Below are 20,451 nucleotides of genomic sequence, written 5' to 3' on the forward strand. Positions count from 1 at the left end.
AGTTTACAGCCAACGTGTCAAAGACGATTGTGAATTTGCTATGCAAAAATATGAATATATGATCAAGCATGCTTCTAAAACGGACCAATCAAATCACAGCAAGGAAAATAGGTCTTTAAATACCATACTTCAAAAGTAGAAACCAGAAAAGCTAGTTCATGGCTGTATTGGGCGAGGATATATGGTAAAAACGCGTTGCTAAGGCGTTGCTATGGAGGATAATTTGTGTAACCACAACTTTAGGAGCATTTTTCGCATTTAGAAATTATAAATTTCATGAAAGTAACTTAAAATTCGAAAAGTACACTAGTTAAAATACCCAAAACCTACAAAATCAAAATTTCGAAAACAATACGATAAATGACTTACAAAAGGGATATGACTACCTTTAAGCACTGTTTGAGATGCAGAACCACAAGCAATTAATGCATAATTTAGATAAGGATAAATCAGAGCATAGTAAAGATTAATCAAAATTTTAAGGTTTACAAAAGAAAGAATTTTAAATAGAAGCCCAATATGCTCCTTCTTATTTTATTGCAAACATGACTAACTTGATTTTTCCAACTTAGATTTGAATCAACGAGTATGCCCAGATATTTAACACAAGTCTCACATTTAAGTTCTTCATTGTTAATTTTAAGGGAGAGGGAATGGTTAATAAATTTTTGTCTGGCATGGAATAAAACGAAATTAGATTTTTTAAAATTCAATGAAAGTTTATTAGCACAAAGCCAAACAAACATTTTCCCCAATTCTTCATTCAGAAATATTTCCAACGATATTAAATCATTATTTGAAGCAAAAAAGTTAGAATCGTCAGCAAAGAGATGTAAATCCATAAGTGAACAGGAACTAAAGTCATTTAAATAAATCAAGAACAATAATGGTCCTAGCACAGAACCTTGAGGAACTCTGCAACTGATAGTAACTACATTAGATATATCACTATTAATAGATACAAACTGCTTACGATTTGATAAATACGAAGCAAAATAGACGAAATAGAGACTGGAATACTTAATTTGAATGGTGCGAAATCCACAGGACCTTATAGTATTCCTATAAATATTTTGAAGATAGTCAGAACTCTTGTGTCCAAACCACTTGAACTAATATTTAATATTTCTTTTCAAACAGGTATTGTACCTGACAAACTCAAATTAGCTAGAGTTATTCCAGTCTTTAAAGATGGATCTAAATTACAATTAAGTAATTATAGGCGGTGTCTGTAATATACCAACTCCCCAACTTCCCAACTTCGCGGTATAAATTTTCCGGTCAGCGTTAAATAATAAATAATTTATGATAATTATGTATGCGTAAACAGAGCATGTGTCATGTGCAAACGTGCGATATCCAAATTTTTCAACATGGCTGTTTGTAGCGATTTACTTTATAAAAGTGATCTTAGCAGCGAAGATCGTTTTAAGCTGCTGGTAACAGATGTTCCCGTTGAATTGGCACGGGAAAAACCTCCACCTAACCCGTCGAAAAGTGGGAATTACCTTGTAGATAAGAATGCGATTGGCGTAGATTGGAAACACACATCCAGCTCTTGGCTGAACTGGAATACCAAAACACGCATCTTCAGACGGTTGATTCGACTAGATGATTCTGACGACGACGATTCAGATGATGCAATAAGTTGGCAAAGCAAAGAAATTAAAGCCAAAGATATTAAGGCTGGGTTGCAGGGTGAGGGTTACCTGCTAAAAACGACTTACTATAACCATGCAAACGAGAAATACTCGGCCGTAAGAAGAGTCATCACAACGGTTGAAAGCTTCAAAAACAACGAAATTGGTAAGGCAATTAAAAAAAAAAGATTGGGGGATTTGCTGGGGGGTGCCACCCCCAGGCTATTAGGATTAGAGTAAGGGTTAGAATTAGCATAATTAGGATTCGGTTTAATTAGCTTAAAATACAAAAGAATACAAAATTACAAGTCTAAAAATATAGGAAGTACAGTATACCCGCACCAGATGTAAATCACCTGCTACAAAGAATTTCTCTGATTTGTCGTAAAGGTCATATGCACTTGTTATTTTAAGTAGTTATCATTTGTTATTGTAACCAAGAATTTGGTTACTCTTTGTCACCTAACTGAGGGTATATAACCAAGTTTTATTTGATGACTGATATTTCTTCTATAGATAATGTCTACTCAGCAGTACTGTGCCAGCAATTTGTAGTTTTTTTCCTTTCTAGAAGAGATGAATTATGCTCTTATACAATACATGTTTCCTAATAACATGGAGCAACAGTTATCACCAAAGAAGAGAAAAGGAAAGCCTTTCATTCCAACTGCACCATCAATCAAGAAGAAAATACAAGAGGCTGTTCAAACAGTTGCTGGGCCAAGAACAATAACAGCAAAACTTTCTGGGAATATCTTGTCACAAACTGTAGCAGGTACTGTGCAAGCATGTTTATAGAAAAACGACCTTTCTGACTGTGGCTTAGGGCTGGCAGGGCTTAGGTTGGTTGATTAAATTTGTATGCAATAAACAGTTAGCGTTTTTATCAAACAACATATTTTGTTTGATTCTTTTGCAACTTTTAACCAAAATAAAAATGGGTCTTGGTTTAAGAATATTCTTTAAGAATATTTGTGAAAATGTTCCATTATTTCCTAAGATATTTTGCTTATAGCCAGACATATTTTTTCCCCACAAAAGAAAATAAGAAAATCCTACTGTGTGCAATGTATGCAATGCAACTATGTGCCTGCTCGCCACAAACTCAACTTTTTTATTTTCTCAAGGAATGGCTCCAAGAGATGTTAATCAGGTTTCATACTACAGAAAGAAACTGCGTAAAGAAAAAAAGAGTGATGATCAATTTCAAGAGATCCTATTATACTCTTCAAATGATGCAATTGGGAAACATTGCATACGAAACTTACAATTTCATAGCAAAGGTTTCAGATTTGTCTTTTCAATTGAGGCACAACTAGAAGAAATAATTGCTTCATGCACTTCTGTTTCTTCTCCTTGTGGAACACTGTCCATTGATACCACTTTTAATGTTGGAAAGTTCTTCATGACACCAACATCATATGCGCTGAAGGCATTTATAAACAAAAGGACAAAAAAGAATGTCAATGTGCCTGGACCTTGCCTATTTCATGCAGAGGAGGAATCAGCAGAAGTATATCTTTACTTTGCTCACAGCCTTGTTGAATCAAAACCTGACATAGATAAACTACGTTTTATTGGAGGGGATAGAGGTATGCACTCGCCATGTTCAAAGTAACATTTTAGAACACATTTCAGACAAGGACACAGAAAAACAAGTTTTTAAAGATCTTTTTGGTTCAGCAAAGCAGATGCAGAAGGGCTTGGTCGATTGCACCAGATCTTCATTTGACAGCACTTTAAGCAGCATGGTACAGAACTGGCCTCCACAGTTTGTTGAATACTTTAAAACTCATGTCGAAGATGACATGAAAGATGGGATGTTGGCTGACATCAGAGAGGCTGCTGGATTAGGTGAGGAGCTGTATTACAATAATGCTCTAGAATGTTTGAACAAGAAGATGAACAAGAAAAGAGAGAAGCAGATGCTAAGCCAAGATGGCGCTTGCATAACTAAGCCGTGCACGTTAATGGATGCTGTTGAAATTTACAGAGATTTAGTATTTGAAGAGCGGTGTTTTCTTCACCAAGCAATGATTGGGCACGGACCATATGCCCTTGCTCCAGATTTTGTGCAGTTTGGTGTTGATGAAATAGAATTCTGTGCAATGAACATCGAACAAAAACGACAAGCTCTTGCAAAATTAGATCCTTTTCTAAAGCAGTCACACATACAACCATTCCTTGCCAATGGCTTATTGTCTACGCTTAATCAGGCCTGTAATTAAGTTTAAATGTTTTCCTAGGGTGGAACTTAAATGAAAGGAACTCAAATGATTATTAGGGCAATTGTCTGAAATTTTCATTTTGCTAATGTTTTATTATTGACATTTGTGTTAATACTTGTTAAGACTTTAAATAATGTCATAACATGGTAAGAACAAAAAATATTGTCCAAAAGAAGCTGCATCAATGAATGTATCACTGATCTCTTGCACATTGTGATGTATTACCTCAGCTTATCATGTACACGCTGTACATCTATAAGTTAACTGACCAGCCAAGGGCTAATGTAATCACATGTTGTCTATGGTTTTTTTGTGTTGAAAACAACAACAAATTCCAGGGATATTATTATATGAATATTTTTTTACCACCATAAAAATAAACAATAATTACAACCTGACAATACTAGTATCATTATCAACTGTAGACAATTTCTATGACAAATGAAATTAACCAAACAAGCAAATAGCTTCCTACTATAAAGCTGCAAGTAAATGTCAACTGCATTAACATTGAATGAGATATACTCATTGAAAAAAGTATGGTACAAGTGTTCAACATGCCAGAATGACTGTAACAACCCTAACTGCAATTTTGAATCGAAAACATATCATTAAAATGTGAGTACTGCTAATGCATAAAGCATATTGTCAAAGTCTGAGTCCAAACTCATTCCACATCAAATCCTTATGAGACTTAGTTAGCCGATACTTAAATTCATCAGAAATGGTTAACTTTTTCACCACATCTGCACATGATTTAGCTATACAAGCTAGTTGAGGGTGATAGTAAACATTCTCTTTTTTGTTCTTGATGTGAAGGATACCAGGGTTTCCATTTTTTGCCTTTTCCCTATAGTGCCTGAAAGTTTTTGTTTTCACAAAAATATCAAATGGTGGAGGAGGAGGAGGTGATTTTCCATCTCTTCGGATCAATCCAGTACAGCCAAAACACTTGTATGCTGTCGTATCTTTGACGAAAACTATGTCAAAACTTTCATCATCAACTTCATCATCTGACATTAAATAAGGTTGTTCAAAACCTTCCACAGACCTGGATTGATTCACCCTTTTCCTGGGACAGTATCCTGGTTTTCGTCCAGCTTTTGACTGGTTTTGTCGGCTTTCTGCTGTTTGCTGATAATTTGGAGGCTGGTAATGAACTAGAAGCGGCTGTAGCTTTCCTTCTTGGAACGCAACAGCGATATTATGTGCACATATACATCTTGTCCTAAATCCATCACAATCACATCTGAAATGTAATTTTAGTCTAATAAAAAAAGATGTTTATGTATTTATTTATATTTTACATTATCAACACCTGGCCTCTGTTTATTTAAAGAGCCTACTGTACCTTAGTTTATTTCCTTGCCATGTGTCATCATGATACTTGTCACTTGTCACTGAGGCTACCAACTTCTTGCTTTTAAGAAAAGGATTATCTTTAACACCATTAATCTTGAGTATTTGGTTAGCATTACTCCAAGCACCCTTGACAAAGTGAGGAAGCTCAGTTTCCTCAAAAGCTGGCAAACCTATGAAGCAATTATTTAAATGAAAAATAATAACTAATAAGGATGAGTTAGTATTATTATAGGCCTGGTTTTTTGACAATTCAAGTTTAGCTTATGCTTTCTTGGTTAATAAGTTTTTAGTGGCTACCAGTGGCATAGCCAGCCTGACAATTTCATCCCGCTATGCAAATTCACGATTATTATCATTATTCATTTCTTCAGAAATTCATTGTTTTCACAGTCAATGAACACAACAATATTTGCATAGCGGGACAAAATCAGCGGGCTGGCTACACTACTGGTGGTTACATCCTTTTCTGACACGCATTGCTAAATGTAACAAGGTCCATGTAGAATGCTATGGCTGTTATGAAGATAGAAACTTCAAGAACAATTCTGTAACTAATAAATTCCTAATCCAGCAAATATCATATTAGTAGGGCATGAGTGTTTGATGAATGATTGCATTTATGATAACTGATTATATGAATCTCAATCAAGTAAACTTTTGCAACAGGTACACATTAAAGGTGATGGTGACACAGCTGCAACTGGCGCATATCACTGATTTTATATAGAAATTTTACTGTTATTACCATGGGTACAAATTCCAAACTATTATCATGGAGACCTATTTCTGATTGGCATGAGTATAACCAACACACTTTTGATTGTATGTTATCATTAAAAGGACCAAGTGTATAACTGTTATACAAATTTGAAGGTAGTACCGGGGTGCCACTATGTTATGACAAAAATCTTACAATTCAGGGTTCAAATTAGTGTTGAACTAGAAATACATGCATGCAGCAACCCCTCGCCATTTCAAACGAAGCAAAATATTTCCTGAACTAGCCAGACCTAACCTTCAATATTTATATGAAATGTCTCGGCTAAATGTAAAGCCGATAGCTGATGTTTCAAATATTTAGAAAACAAACACAGTCGTAAAGGTGAAGTGAAATCACCCGTTTTCCTGCTGCTTTCCGTTGCATTAAGTTATAGACTTTCACAGTTTAAGTGAGAGTTAATACTTCATTATAGCTAAACCTTCAAAACATCAAAACAGCCCAAATAATATAAATAACCAAGCAGTGAACGTCGAATGTTGTTTTTTGATTATTAAATTCATGCAGTGATTGCAGTCGAGTATATATAACACTTTAAAGTGATTATTGTTATATTAAAACTCCGAATTACACTTTTAAGGACTCTTTGGAAGTTAAAACGATGATGTAAAGCCTTAAATAGTCGGTCACATCTTCGCAAAACCGAGCAAAACGACATACTGTACCAAGGTCATAAAATGTATTCGTACAGCAAACACGAAATAAAGCTCGAAATAAACAAAATAGACTCCTACCATTTCAAGGATTATAATCGAGTTGTCCCTTTTCACCGCTAATTCCTCCAGTTCTGATAATATTTTAAACTCTTCCCAGTGTTTTATCTGTTATTTGATTCCACATTTCATATTTTGGTTTCGAAACATTTTTTTAAAAAGTAGTTTGCAAAATGACAGTTAAATTGCTGACGTTTTTCACTGAAACACAAACGTTTCGTCTTAGCCAATCAGGAAGTTGCTGATCACCAGTCTACATGCGTTCGCATTTCGCGCATGCGCACAAGTACCATGACCATTGAACGTCCATGACATTTGGGCAACTTTGGATTCCGCTATGTTATCCCGGGTCCCGGGTGTAATTCCTAATCTCCGGGCGGAATTAGTACCCTCGCACGGTGCTCCGCACCGGCTCGGGGAAAAAATAGATGTGCAAAAATTTCCTCTAAAATTTTATGCATGAAAAATACCAAAAGAAAATAGGCAAGATACAAAATATGAAACAGATTTTTATGAAAATGAGAAGCTGGTAACAAACATTCACCAAGTCCATAACAACAATCTTTGAAACATGCCCCTGGAGAGACTCACATACCTGCTTCAATTTCTGATACGGTGTTTTTTAAAGGTTGATAAGTTGTACTTGGCCCAGCAGCCTCTTGTATTTTCTTCTTGATTGATGGTGCAGTTGGAATGAAAGGCTTTCCTTTTCTCTTCTTTGGTGATAACTGTTGCTCCATGTTATTAGGAAACATGTATTGTATAAGAGCATAATTCATCTCTTCTAAAAAGGAAAAAAACTACAAATTGCTGGCACAGTACTGCTGAGTAGACATTATCTATAGAAGAAATATCAGTCATCAAATAAAACTTGGTTATATACCCTCAGTTAGGTGACAAAAAGTAACCAAATTCTTGGTTACAATAACAAATGATAACTACTTAAAATAACAAGTGCATATGACTTTTACGACAAATCAGAGAAATTCTTTGTAGCAGGTGATTTACATCTGGTGCGGGTATACTGTACTTTCTATATTTTTAGACTTGTAATTTTGTATTCTTTTGTATTTTAAGCTAATTAAACCGAATCCTAATTATGCTAATTCTAACCCTTACTCTAATCCTAATAGCCTGGGGGTGGCACCCCCCCCCCAGCAAATCCCCCAATCTTTTTTTTTGAATTGCCTTACCAATTTCGTTGTTTTTGAAGCTTTCAACCGTTGTGATGACTCTTCTTACGGCCGAGTATTTCTCGTTTGCATGGTTATAGTAAGTCGTTTTTAGCAGGTAACCCTCACCCTGCAACCCAGCCTTAAAGGAGCAGTGTCACCGCGTGCGCATCTTTTCTGCGCATAACAAAAATTTTGTCGGAAATTGTCGGAAAAGCGATCGGAGATAATCGGCACCATTGTTATGAGTGAACAGTGAACTCATACTCTTTTCAACATGGTGAGTAAAAATTTACATATATTTACATTTTTGCATATAATATACATAGCTGTAATCAGTGTACGGTTAACTGTATTTCATTACGCGTATAGACAAGTCGTTGCGATTGCAAGAGTTCTTGCAGCATCAAAAGAAAAGCGAGTGGGAGTCGTGGATGTCCTTGTAAAGGAAACAACGTCGAGTGCACGGCAGAGTGTCAATGTGGTACGAGCAAGAAACCTTGCAAAAACCGGGTATGTCTGCCTATAAATCTACGATATAACCAATTTTTTTTTCTTTCATACAAGATACAAATTCTTAATGTGGTTTTACTGTAGGATACGCCACAAAACACAGAGAGAGAGCGCGATAACCGCGACAAGCGAAGTAGAACACGTGGCCAAGCACAAGGCTTTAGACTGAGCAGTGCTAACTCACAACTATTGCAATCTGAGGATGCTTTGAGGGAAAAAGAACATAAGGATGTGAAGGTGGACAAATACACATGTATTGTATGTAGATGAATTTCACAAGCCAACCTGTTGGTAGATTTGATAAAGTTATGATAAAGTTATGATATATATGATAGAGTTATACTATCATGGGTTGACCGGTCAGACAATATATAGTGAATTGAGAGTCACAGGTATGATTATTTTGTGCCTAAATCTATAAAACTTTAAAGCTTTTGTCTAATTATTACAGGATTTTATTGGAACGTTGGATGAAGAACTGGTGCGAAAACTTGCGATTAGAAGCTTGAGAAGAGGCATTGGTAGCATGGACTACATTGACACCCTGCTGATAATGGAAGATGACCTAGATGAAGACCCAGAAGATGATCAACTTGGTGATTTTGGAGAGCAATCAAGCGATGTTGGACAACAAGACTTGGACCAACCTGAAGAGCCCCCAAATGCTGCTGCACCGGATTGGTGTGTTTGTGGCAAATGTAGACCAATGCCCCAGGAAATTGAAAACAAGTGTTGCAAGTAAAAGAAATAACACTTACATCACGTTTTGCCAAATTGTGCCTGGATGTTGATGTTCTGGAGCTATGTATAAGGAATAGAGCAGACATTCGAAATGACCAAGAGGACAACAGTACAAGGGCATTTAGAAAAGCAGCATATAGGCAATTCATTCTTGCACGCTATGGCCGTCTTGGTAAAGGTAACAGGCGTGTCTGCCCTTCCTGTACAGTTTTGAAAATAAGGGAGCGTTTTCCATCTGTGACTGGAATTTATATAGGATACAGAGAACACTAAATGTACATACTTTAAACCATTTTATAGCTATGAGTTTGTTATATTTATTTCACAAAAGACAGGTTAATTTATTTACAATTAGTCTTTCTCATCACGACAAATATCTGCCATTTTTGGGGTAATTTCAATTTTCTTAAATCAATTTAAACAATTATAACCATATAAAACCAGTATTTTAGAATCAACAGACCATTATTTTGAACAAAATTCAGCCTTAAAATAAAGACGGTTACAAGGTCATACTATAGGTCAAAATTGGCATAAAAGATGGTACCCCACAAATGGCAGATATTTGTCATCATGCGAAAGGCTGGTGGATATGTACATAGTATTTACAATAAAGACATTAGGGCTGGTTTATAGTTAACACCTATTTGTAGGTGGTGGGGGTAAGTGGGCAATGGTAGGAGAAATTAGGGCAGGGTCACTTTGATTCAAATCCACTGCTCTTGTAACACCACCTATATCGTGGTCATCTGTTCTTCGTTTTAAAATTTTAGCTATGAGCACTGGGATGTAATTGTACCCCTTTTGCACCTTCACCATCTTGAGGTCCCAATTTCGGGTTCGTGGATTGTATTTCCTTGTGACAATTTCATCACCATGCTTTGTCTTGGCCTGCTGGAGGTTTTGATGGAAGTTCCAATCAATGGCTGTGAGCTGTCTTCTAGCCTTGTATGCACTGTATCTGGAGTGAATTAATTCATTCCATTTAGAAACAATCAATACAATTAAGCTACAAGATCTTCAAGACCCTTCTCTCACACAAAATTGTGGTGGTTGGCAAAATTTTACCTGAACGGGGTCCTCTTTGGGGTATAAACAAGTCCAAGGCTGTTGGCACATTCTATGCCACCTGTATGTCTAAAAAAGATGTTAAAATGATCACATTAATCTTGTTGCATTGATTAAATATTATTAATATTTTTATATCAATAATATTTTTTCTGTACCTAAAACGGGTATAGTATTTAAAACTTGCAAGTAGCTCTGGATTTAGGATTATTTTTTGCAGCTCTTGATAATCTTTATCTTTGCGATCAAACCAAGCAAGATGCTCATCATGCTCATCATCTTCATGGTCACATTGACCTTCCAACCACTCATGCTCGTTGTCATCTTCATCTGTCGAATCACTCTCTAATGTGTACTCAACATCACTGAAACTATTAAAAATAAAATAAATACATTTTGCATTGGTTTTGTATATCATATACAAAAAGTGTGTGGAGATTTATAACTTATAACTATATACAAAGATACCAACAGTGTACAAAATGACATATTCATACTTTGCATCATCATCCCTTTCCAAGTTGTCATCATGATCAGCATTCATTCCCTCAATTATTGACATTGTTTGGTCATGAAAACTGAAAGTGAGAAAGAAAAATACTTAATGAATTTTCCAATTGTAAAGTGTTAGTGGAATAAAGTATAATAAATAAATGATAGTTCACAAATAATATAGGCACACATAACAATATATAATACCTAATATCCCTGTCATCATCACCATCCTCTGAAGACAACTCATCATCAGAAAACATAGATGTATTCAATCTACTAAAGTAGAAAGAAAGTAGACATTCAAACTTTTTAAAAGAATTCAATGAATTTTCTACTTATTTGACAACAAAATTGCAATTAGGTCATTGTAAAAAGTAATTCTTTTTACCATACAACCAACATGGTAAAGGTGCAAATATAATTCTCAGTACCTTTCATGGTGAGATGTACTTGCTTCCTGACCAATTGACGCTTCTTGTTCTGGCTGCACATCAAGCTCTGCTTGTTGTTCCTTCTCAATTGGCGACACATCACATGATGGCAAGTTAGTTCCAATACCTTGGACTTTCATTGGTGTTGATGTACCCCAATCTAAAATAATCGGTATAATTTATCTTACAAATTAAACTATTTTGGGCATTTATTCTAAAAGTACCATAACTGTGTTTTGATACTTAGACTTTGATATATTAAAATTAAAATACCCGAAATAATGCCACGTGTTTGGTCACCCTCATCGATTGTGATTGGAATTGGGGGTCGCTCTTCCACTCTGCGATTATTCAAATCAGCTCTTTAAAATGCAAAAATCACGACGTCAAACTATATATAGAATACGTAGACATAGGATGATGAGTTATAAAATAAATCGTTGAAATTTTACCTTCTACGATACTCCAATGACAACAAATGCGCAGTGAAATCGCTGTCACTGTACTTGCTGTAACCGGCATTGTTCTTCGCTTCTCGCCAAGCCGAAAATACACTTAACGATAAGTAAATTCATTTATTTTGGCTACTAAAACTTTCTGCGCCCTGAAACTTTCTTTTCCTGCCGGAATTATCGCGTTTGCCACCGTGCTTTGCCCCCTGAGTAGCCGCCATCTTGCGTTTGATAAGCTTGAAAAAACAGCCTGTTATTTCAAGTTTCATGTATGCGCAGAAAAGATGCGCATGCGGTGACACTGCTCCTTTAATATCTTTGGCTTTAATTTCTTTGCTTTGCCAACTTATTGCGTCGTCTGAATCGTCGTCGTCAGAATCATCTAGTCGAATCAACCGTCTGAAGATGCGTGTTTTGGTATTCCTGTTCAGCCAAGAGCTGGATGTGTGTTTCCAATCTACGCCAATCGCATTCTTATCTACAAGGTAATTCCCACTTTTCGACGGGTTAGGTGGAGGTTTTTCCTGTGCCAATTCAACGGGAACATCTGTTACCAGCAGCTTAAAACGATCTTCGCTGCTAAGATCACTTTTATAAAGTAAATCGCTACAAACAGCCATGTTGAAAAATTTGGATATTGCACGTTTGCACATGACACATGCTCTGTTTACGCATACATAATTATCATAAATTATTTATTATTTAACGCCGACCGGAAAATTTATACCGCGAAGTTGGGAAGTTGGGGAGTTGGTATATTACAGACACCGCCTATAATTACTTAATTGTAATTTAGATCCATCTTTAAAGACTGGAATAACTCTAGCTAATTTGAGTTTGTCAGGTACAATACCTGTTTGAAAAGAAATATTAAATATTAGTTCAAGTGGTTTGGACACAAGAGTTCTGACTATCTTCAAAATATTTATAGGAATACTATAAGGTCCTGTGGATTTCGCACCATTCAAATTAAGTATTCCAGTCTCTATTTCGTCAAATGTAACTGGAGTCAGATAAAAACTATTTTGTAAACAAGCAGGAAGAAAACTGCAAGGGGTTCTGTTTACATTTGGAATTGATTGTGCAAGTTTAAAACCAATTCCAGCAAAATGTTCATTAAAGGCATTAGCAATAGTTTTTGAGTCAGTGTAAGTATTATCATTTTTGTGGGAGTAGATTTGTTATTTGATTTCAAAGAGGTAATCTGTTTAATTCCACTCCACATTTTCTTACTATCCTTAACATTAACTGAGAAATAACTGTTGTAATATTTTTTCTTACTTATCTTAATCAAGCGATTAATTTTATTTCTGTATAATTTAAATTTAGTAAGAAACTACAACAATTTTGATTTCATGTACTTTTTATACAAATTATTTTTTACTTTGATAGACTTTTGTATGCCAGGAGTTATCCATGGCTTAGATTTAAATCTTAATTCTTTTTTAGACACTTTTTTCATGGAGATATGTTTATCAATAATCTGAGAGATTTTATCAAAAAATTATTCAAACAGTAAATTTGGATCATTAGAATTTGACAAAACATCATCCCAGTGAAGTAACTGAAAATCCTCTATCATAGCTGTCTGGCTGAATCCGGAGTAATCCCTTTTGTAAACCTTGATATTTCTAGGCAAATGCGAAAAATTATTGACTATTAAGAAATTTGGTAGATGGTCAGACAAATCACATATTATATTACCACTAACTAATGAGTGATCTAAAGAATTAAAGAATATATTATCTATCAAGGTTGATGAATGGTCAGTAATTCTTGTAGGTTGTAAAATATGAGGTTGAAAGTGAGAGGACAAAAGATTATTTAAGAATTTATCAGTATCTGAATGTGTTTCAAATTTTAATAGATCAATATTAAAATTTCCCATTATAACACAGTATTTTTGTTCCTTGTTAATTGTATCAATAACACTATTTATTTTTTATAAATACATTAACATCACCATGAGGATGTCCATAGACAACACCAAAAATCATATTTCAATGAAATTTATTTTCAATCTCTACCCATTGCATTTCAAGTGTAGCACTAATGGAAACTGATAAATCTTTACGAATCGAGTAACTAAGGTTTTTGGAGATATAAAATCTCACACCACCAGCATTAGTTAATGTGGGTTGAGATAAAAAATCATACCCTGGTAATCCAATGTTCAACAAGGGGTCTTGGTTTATCTTAAATCTAGTTTCAGTTACTGATAAGAGAGAAATTATGATTTATCACTGAGAGCAAATTTGTAAAATTGTCATAATTTTTTGAAAGACTTCGTAAATTGCAATGAAAAATAGACAATCACCCATTACTTGAATGACATTCAGATAATACAGAGTTGCTCTGAAATTCATGGGGACTATAATAATTAAAATTACATCCATCAGGCATATTGTTATCTATATCAGAGTGAGTAAGAAATGGGATTTTTGTTATATCAGAGGTTATATCCAAACGTGGTAATAAGCCAAAGTCAAGTCTGTCAGTTACACACGCATTGTTAGACATAATTCACTTAAAGAATTCAAAAGAGTACACAACATATTTGACACAGATATATAAAGAAGTACTCATCTAGCCAGTTCCTCAAGGTCATTTAGACATGACACAAGAGTCCTTGGATTTTTCTCATCTCTGCGTTGATAAATCTTCCCCATATTCGTCCATAAAAACTTGAACCGTTTATCTCTTTTGACACCAAGACAACCATTAAAGATTTCCTTGTTTTTGGGAGTTAAACTTTCCACTATGAAGATTTTATTTTGCGCTTGGAAGCCAAGATCCCTTGTTGTTATATCTCTCAAAGACCTTCTGTACTGTCCAAAGTACTGTCCTATTTGAGAATTTGACAATAATTGGATCTGACTCAATTGAGGTCGATTGACTTGATGAGCGAAGTTGATATCCAGAGGGCCTCTTATGACGGGCAGACGATGACTTATTATATCACAATCAACCAGTAGGCCAATTTTCTCACAGATTCTTTGGACAATTTCGTTTGTCTGGCGCACAGATTCAGAGCCTTGATTAGGTATTCCTCTTATTTCAACGCAGTCGCGTCTGATATATTGCTCCAAATTATTCAGCTTGTCTTTAATTATATTAATCTCTTTTACCGAGTCCATTACTTGGGTTTTTAAGCTTGAATTTTCGATTGATAGATCACGTTTTTCTTCTTCCATTTTGTTAAGTCTTCCACTGATTTCATTGTACTGTGCAGCAAGGAACGTCTGGCTATTAATCACTTTGGTTAGCTTGCTATCAAGCTCTTTGCAACGGGAATTAAACAACTTGTTTAAATTATTAATTAACTGTTTGATTTTGTCAAATTGTGTTTCAATTTTCTTATTTTCTATTTTTAAAGTAGATATAAGACCTTGATTAAATACTACCAAAATAAAACCAAAGTCTGCTTTATAGCTTAAATAGATAATGTTATATGACGGGGCCACAAAAGAGCATCCGCCATCTTTGATTACTAATCACTTGTGTTGTGCACAACATGCGTGAAATTGGCCACAAAGAAGTTCTTGATGATTGGTTAGTGGAAGTTGAAGCTGCAAATGCAGCACATACAAAAGACGGATATCAAGTTGAAGACTTGAGGTCAGAGACAGAGGTATGTTACACTCGGACACGGTATTGTTGCCATACAAAGTCTGATGTCTGCTGAACAGAACACACCATGTTTACTGGATAAAATCACATTTGTTTGCTGTGCATTAACAAATTGCTGTAAATCTGTTGTTGCAACAGGGTAGTTGAGGGTAAGGCACATAACACTTCTGCAAACTTTTTGTGAAAAGTTAATGCTAGCCTGTGAATACAGACGCCTCATATCGGGCGAAAATATACCTCAAAATGTACTGCCCGAGGTACATTTTCGCCCGACGTGAGTGTAATAAAAGATGTTCTTTGCAATATTACTCTTGAGAATAATTCAATCTGCAGATGTCTTCTTGTTACAGTCACAAAACCAACTTGTGTTTCGATGGTCTTCTAGGTAGTCCACAGCATTTCAAGTGAAACTTTTTAAATAAGCATGAAGTGCCAGTGCAAACCAACACAAGTAATTCATCACTATTTGGGACTCTACAATAACAACAAAGTGCTTGTGTGTTAGAAATATCATCTGCTGGTCTTGTGTACCATTTTGCCAGTAACTCTGGTAAAATCGCAGTTTTATATAGCTCCTTCACTTTCTCAATCTGTCCATCAAAAAAATCAGTTTCCTGTGAAATTCCTTCAACATGTAAATCCCGCATAGTCCACACAACAAAATCAGCAAATTGCTTTTCTGTGATTTGCATTTGGGTTTGAACTTTATACCAAAATGCATGGGTTTTCATTAAAGACCATCAGAATGTCTTTCCAAACAAAGTTTGTCATTATCAACTGCTTCCTGCAGAATTTGGTCTCTCACACTGAAAGGACACTTCACTTCTACTAAACCAGTGCCATGGCAGTCACAAGATGTAATGCCATCAGGTGTAGCCCCAAGATAAAAAATACTCTGGACTGAGCCAGAGACCAGAGGCTCTTAACTCAAAGTTAACATGACTTTCAACCATAACCTAAAGAGAAATACCACACATTTTAAGTGGTCAGCAAAAACCTTTTCTATAAAGCCACCTATATAGGTTCAAAAATGGTGTTTTGGTCAGGCAAAATGTGACAAATCTCTCCGGAAAGTATTCCAAAAATATCCATTATCTTTGCAGAAACAACCTAAACAGGACTGATATATATTATAAAAAATACATAAACTAACAGACATACAACTGTACAGACCTTATTGTATTTAACCAATGCTATTTTCTCATTTTTATTACCCCACTCAGTAGCTTTGGAATAGAATTTGGATCTATAACATATTCCTTTGATTAAGCTCATGGATGGTTCAGTAAGACTTGTGTGGCACGCTTCATAAAATCTACTTGCTGTAATTCTACCAGATCGCATATTGAACCATAGTTACGACTTTCTCTGATCCCTAGTGGATTCTTCTACATCAGTGACTTGCTGCTCAGTACAAGTTATGTCATCAAAAATGTCCTCAGCCTTCTCTAATAACTCTGGAAAACTCAGAGTTGTCAACTGCTGTTCATATAATCCATCCAAGGATTTGGGCAAGTCCAGTTGGGGAGTAGTTGGCACACCAGAGCCACCAGAGACAATATCGCTGGGGTTTTTTAGAATTATGCAGTTTTTGGAAAAACAAGTCCACCATTGCTTGGGAAGGGACATAATGTGATCTGTAATTTTTGCTGAAGGTGTCTCACTTAATCCAGATATTTTGTCATCTAGTTTTTGTTTTTTAGTGTTCGTTGCAGTAAAATCAATGTTCTGTAGTTCAGCATAAGGCACATTTGTTACTGAAGCCAGAATAAGCCATTTACAAGGTTCTGAAGTACACAATTTACCTTTAATCATTCTTACTCCAGCCTCCACAGCGAACAAAACAGCACCAACGTGCGAACACACTTCACCAAGGCCAGCCAAACAGTTGCAATGTGCCGTTAAAACAGTCTGTCAATGGAGCTTCATTTAAACACTCAGAATGGTTCACCTATTATTATAAAGAAGACGATATTTCTAATAAAATCTTACTGTGAAATTGTTGAATGTTGACAGTGTTTGTAATGATACAAAGTTTAAACTTGGCATACTCACTTTTCCTATAAGAACAACTGTTTTTTTCTGTTACGTTTTTAACATGGATGCTCTTTATGGAACCGGCTACAAAATATTGATAAGCTTCCAGACTTTTGTAGGCTTTAGGCTCACAGCTTTAAGCTAAGTAGGTTCACGATATCCGGATACTCTATTTCAGGATAATTCTCCATGGCAGTGGAGTACAAATGTCCAGAAACTGCATAAGGATCAACTCCTGCAGTAAATTTTAACTTTTCATCATGTATCTTTACATTTTCCGCGCTAAGAGAGTTGTGATAATCATGTAAACTTGGTGCACGCTTGTCAACAGTGCTTGTACTTGCCGCCATTTTTTTTCAATTTCGAAGGCCACCGAGATGGCAGCGTTTTTCAGGTCATGTGATCTGTGCAAAGCCTCTATTGGGCCTTGATTAATATTCACATTTCACAATGGAAACACAAGGAGCAACAGAGGCTTACTTCTAGCATTTGTGATGCAAAAATGGAGTAAATTCTCGAGATTGTACGCAATTTATAGATTTATGTTATGCATTACAAGCATTCAGTAAGACACTGATATAATTTGGAACTTCAGAGAGCTAGGAAGAAACAACGGTGTCGTTGTTTATATACAGGGTGTCTCAAAAAAAACGAAAACTGTTGAAATCACCCATAACAATTAAATTGTTAGAGTTTGAATGCCTAAGCAACCTGTTGGGGCCCATATAGGTGTATAGGGACCCATATAGGTGTATAAATGTTTGCCATAAGCATTTTTATGCATGCACATGATGCAGTAAATTTGTTTGTACGTAAAAATTATATTTATTACTACAATTTACCAATATGGATAAGAGTATTTATATGTGCATCCTAAGCACCATTCCCCTTTCTCTAGCAACACAAAGCATTTAGCATTTTATAGGTTGCATTTAATTTTAACATTTCACACAGGAAAATCAACTACATTCTTAACAATATATCTATATAGGCAACAAATTTGTGTTAAGCATACAGGATTTCAATCAAAGAGCAGATGTAATTTCAAATTGTTGTTGTTGTCAAATCCATAGTAACCAATGGTATTAACATATTTGACATAATAGGGATTTTATAAAGTGAATGTCGAAGGAGTTATGCACGACTTATGCTCGGTTTACACTATACCGAATTGCTTCTGGAGTGGTCAAATCTTGTAGCTATTAAATTTCACTGTCATAGATCGAAATAAATCTACCAAATCTATCAAACTACTAAGTATTTGCTACTATTAATAACTGTTGCCCCCTAAAGGCTAACAAAGATATTGTGACAAGTGAATCCGGTATAGTGTAAACGGGATCGTAGAGAATTGACAATGCATATCAAAAGTTATGTCAATTGTCAACAATTACTATATAACACGCTGCTATAAATATTTGATGTGATTGACATGGCCCCCGTAAGTATTGGACCATCAGACCTACACTGGTTTTGAAAATTATACGACTTTGATAAAACGAGAACCAACATGGCAACAGAATGTTTTGATTATTGTATCACAACATTATCGTTTTAATCATTGCCTTGCTTGTGCCTGCATGGCTCTGCTGTCAAATGGACCTTGATTTTACTGTGATTGGACAAGTCTTAAATTCCCAGTTACGATAATTACCAAAATACTTTCACATAATAAGATTTCACATGAAATAAAGAATTCATCTTTATTTGTCTCAAAAAATTTTTGCCTTCAAAAGTTGTTTACTGTAGGTTGGCTATTTTTAGCCTTTGTGTTGTAGTAAAAATAAGTGTTGATGACAGGTTGGGTAATTTTGAAAACATGTGTAAAGTCCACTCTTATTACAAGCTGTAAATATGCTTATATGCTATAAATAGCATCGTTTGTTCATTGTCAACTGATGAATGGTATCGTTTGTTCACTGACATCTGTTAGATACTGAGATAAAACAGTACCACTTTGACTCTGGTTAATTTGCTATTATATTCTATGGCTATGAAAAACCCGGCGCTACTGATCTCGTAATTAAAAGGCAAATAAACCAAACCATGAAATAATATATTCTCGTATATTCACCTACATTGCAAATACAATCATTGGCGTTATACAAAACTTCAACAACAACATTGGCTCTGTTTATGCTAGAGACGGATAATTTGTCTTGATGAACTTGCATCATGCATAGGCAAAATTACTTTGTTTTACTTGACTGAAGATTATCGCGTCTGACGCATCTGCGTTGTTGAAGTCAGCAATTTGCTTAAATGGTGATGACACACGAGTTTTCTATAGCCTTCATTCTCAAAGACGTCTAATGTTTTTGAAAACTATTTAAAAGCAAGTGCACAATTTTGTCCGGATAAATTATGCGTCTCTAGTATAAACACACTTATTACTGTAATTATTATTATTATTATTATTAAGTCTTTACATTTAAAATCTAGCCACAACAGACGTGTGACCTTACAATTCAAACTAACATATACCAACATATACAAGAATGGAATAGAATTATTTAATGTACAATACCTAATATGACTGAAGTTATTAAAAGTCAATCCTTAAGTTTTACTATTAAGATTATTAAAATTTAAGATTATTAAAATTAGCTAAAATTGTCAAAAAGACATCTATTTAAAAAAGACCTTTTAAATCTTTCTGTTTCGACTTTGGGTAAAATAAAATCATGTTCTCGTTCCCTTAAACGCTTTTTCCTTTTAGGTGGAAGTAGTTTGTATAAACGGTGGTCCATGTTACTACATATTTTACCAAATAGAATTTTGTCCTTTTCCTCGATCACATCCATTATTTAAACACATTTTGTTGTGTATCCATATTTATACGCTCGCCGTAAAAATTGATCAATCCGTTCTCGATATTTCCTCTCAAGGGCGGAACCCCATATTTCAATTCCAAAAGAAAACAGCGACATAATAAGGGCGTCTAGGAAGATTATTTATGATGTATAAACCATATTGATAATTGATCAAGTTACACAACAAAGCGGCATGAAATCAATAACTGTGAACGAACCAGGTATATTGCTATATTCGTTATATTATATCCATGTTAAACGTTTCTCTTACCAACACAGTCTTAGCTTTCATGTTCAGCTGGGATATCGTGATTAGTTCCCTCGTATATTGAAGTCTAACTGGTCTAACATCAACACAGTTGCTCGCATGAAATCTCT

General features: G+C 35.2%; 3 protein-coding genes across 3 annotated transcripts; 1 reads left to right on the forward strand and 2 right to left on the reverse strand.

The window, feature by feature from the left end:
- Window positions 1-8,137: 8,137 nt before the first annotated feature.
- On the forward strand, window positions 8,138-9,148 carry LOC114535324. Its single transcript, XM_028556688.1, has 4 exons — window positions 8,138-8,148; window positions 8,266-8,377; window positions 8,491-8,643; window positions 8,858-9,148. The coding sequence occupies exons 1-4, from the start codon at window positions 8,138-8,140 to the stop codon at window positions 9,146-9,148; spliced, it is 567 nt and encodes a 188-aa protein (XP_028412489.1).
- A 635-nt stretch (window positions 9,149-9,783) lies between these two features.
- LOC114535325 lies at window positions 9,784-12,213 on the reverse strand. Its single transcript, XM_028556689.1, has 9 exons — window positions 11,753-12,213; window positions 11,594-11,695; window positions 11,415-11,482; window positions 11,142-11,301; window positions 10,915-10,986; window positions 10,713-10,793; window positions 10,374-10,586; window positions 10,216-10,284; window positions 9,784-10,108 (listed from the first exon to the last, which is right to left on the reverse strand). The coding sequence occupies exons 1-9, from the start codon at window positions 12,211-12,213 to the stop codon at window positions 9,784-9,786; spliced, it is 1,551 nt and encodes a 516-aa protein (XP_028412490.1).
- A 1,962-nt stretch (window positions 12,214-14,175) lies between these two features.
- On the reverse strand, window positions 14,176-14,787 carry LOC114535326. The gene has a single exon (XM_028556690.1). It carries the CDS (start codon window positions 14,785-14,787, stop codon window positions 14,176-14,178), a length of 612 nt encoding a protein of 203 aa, XP_028412491.1.
- Window positions 14,788-20,451: the final 5,664 nt, after the last annotated feature.

The sequence above is a fragment of the Dendronephthya gigantea genome, unplaced genomic scaffold, assembly GCF_004324835.1.
Source record: "Dendronephthya gigantea isolate DGI-Jeju-01 unplaced genomic scaffold, DenGig_1.0 000116F, whole genome shotgun sequence".
NCBI lineage: Eukaryota > Metazoa > Cnidaria > Anthozoa > Malacalcyonacea > Nephtheidae > Dendronephthya > Dendronephthya gigantea.

What these genes read in the sequence shown, in the direction of transcription:
- LOC114535324 (XM_028556688.1), top strand. An exon ending in CACGGCAGAGTGTCAATGTG is followed by an intron (nt 8,378 to 8,490) that starts GTACGAGCAAGA and finishes GTTTTACTGTAG; the next exon opens with GATACGCCACAAAACACAGA. An exon ending in AAGAACATAAGGATGTGAAG is followed by an intron (nt 8,644 to 8,857) that starts GTGGACAAATAC and finishes TAATTATTACAG; the next exon opens with GATTTTATTGGAACGTTGGA.
- LOC114535325 (XM_028556689.1), bottom strand. Translation starts at nt 12,213, where the DNA reads ATGGCTGTTTGTAGCGATTTACTTTATAAAAGTGATCTTAGCAGCGAA. An exon ending in TCATTGGAGTATCGTAGAAG is followed by an intron (nt 11,483 to 11,593) that starts GTAAAATTTCAA and finishes GAATAATCGCAG; the next exon opens with AGTGGAAGAGCGACCCCCAA. An exon ending in GATGATGACAGGGATATTAG is followed by an intron (nt 10,794 to 10,914) that starts GTATTATATATT and finishes TCTCACTTTCAG; the next exon opens with TTTTCATGACCAAACAATGT.
- LOC114535326 (XM_028556690.1), bottom strand. Translation starts at nt 14,787, where the DNA reads ATGGAAGAAGAAAAACGTGATCTATCAATCGAAAATTCAAGCTTAAAA.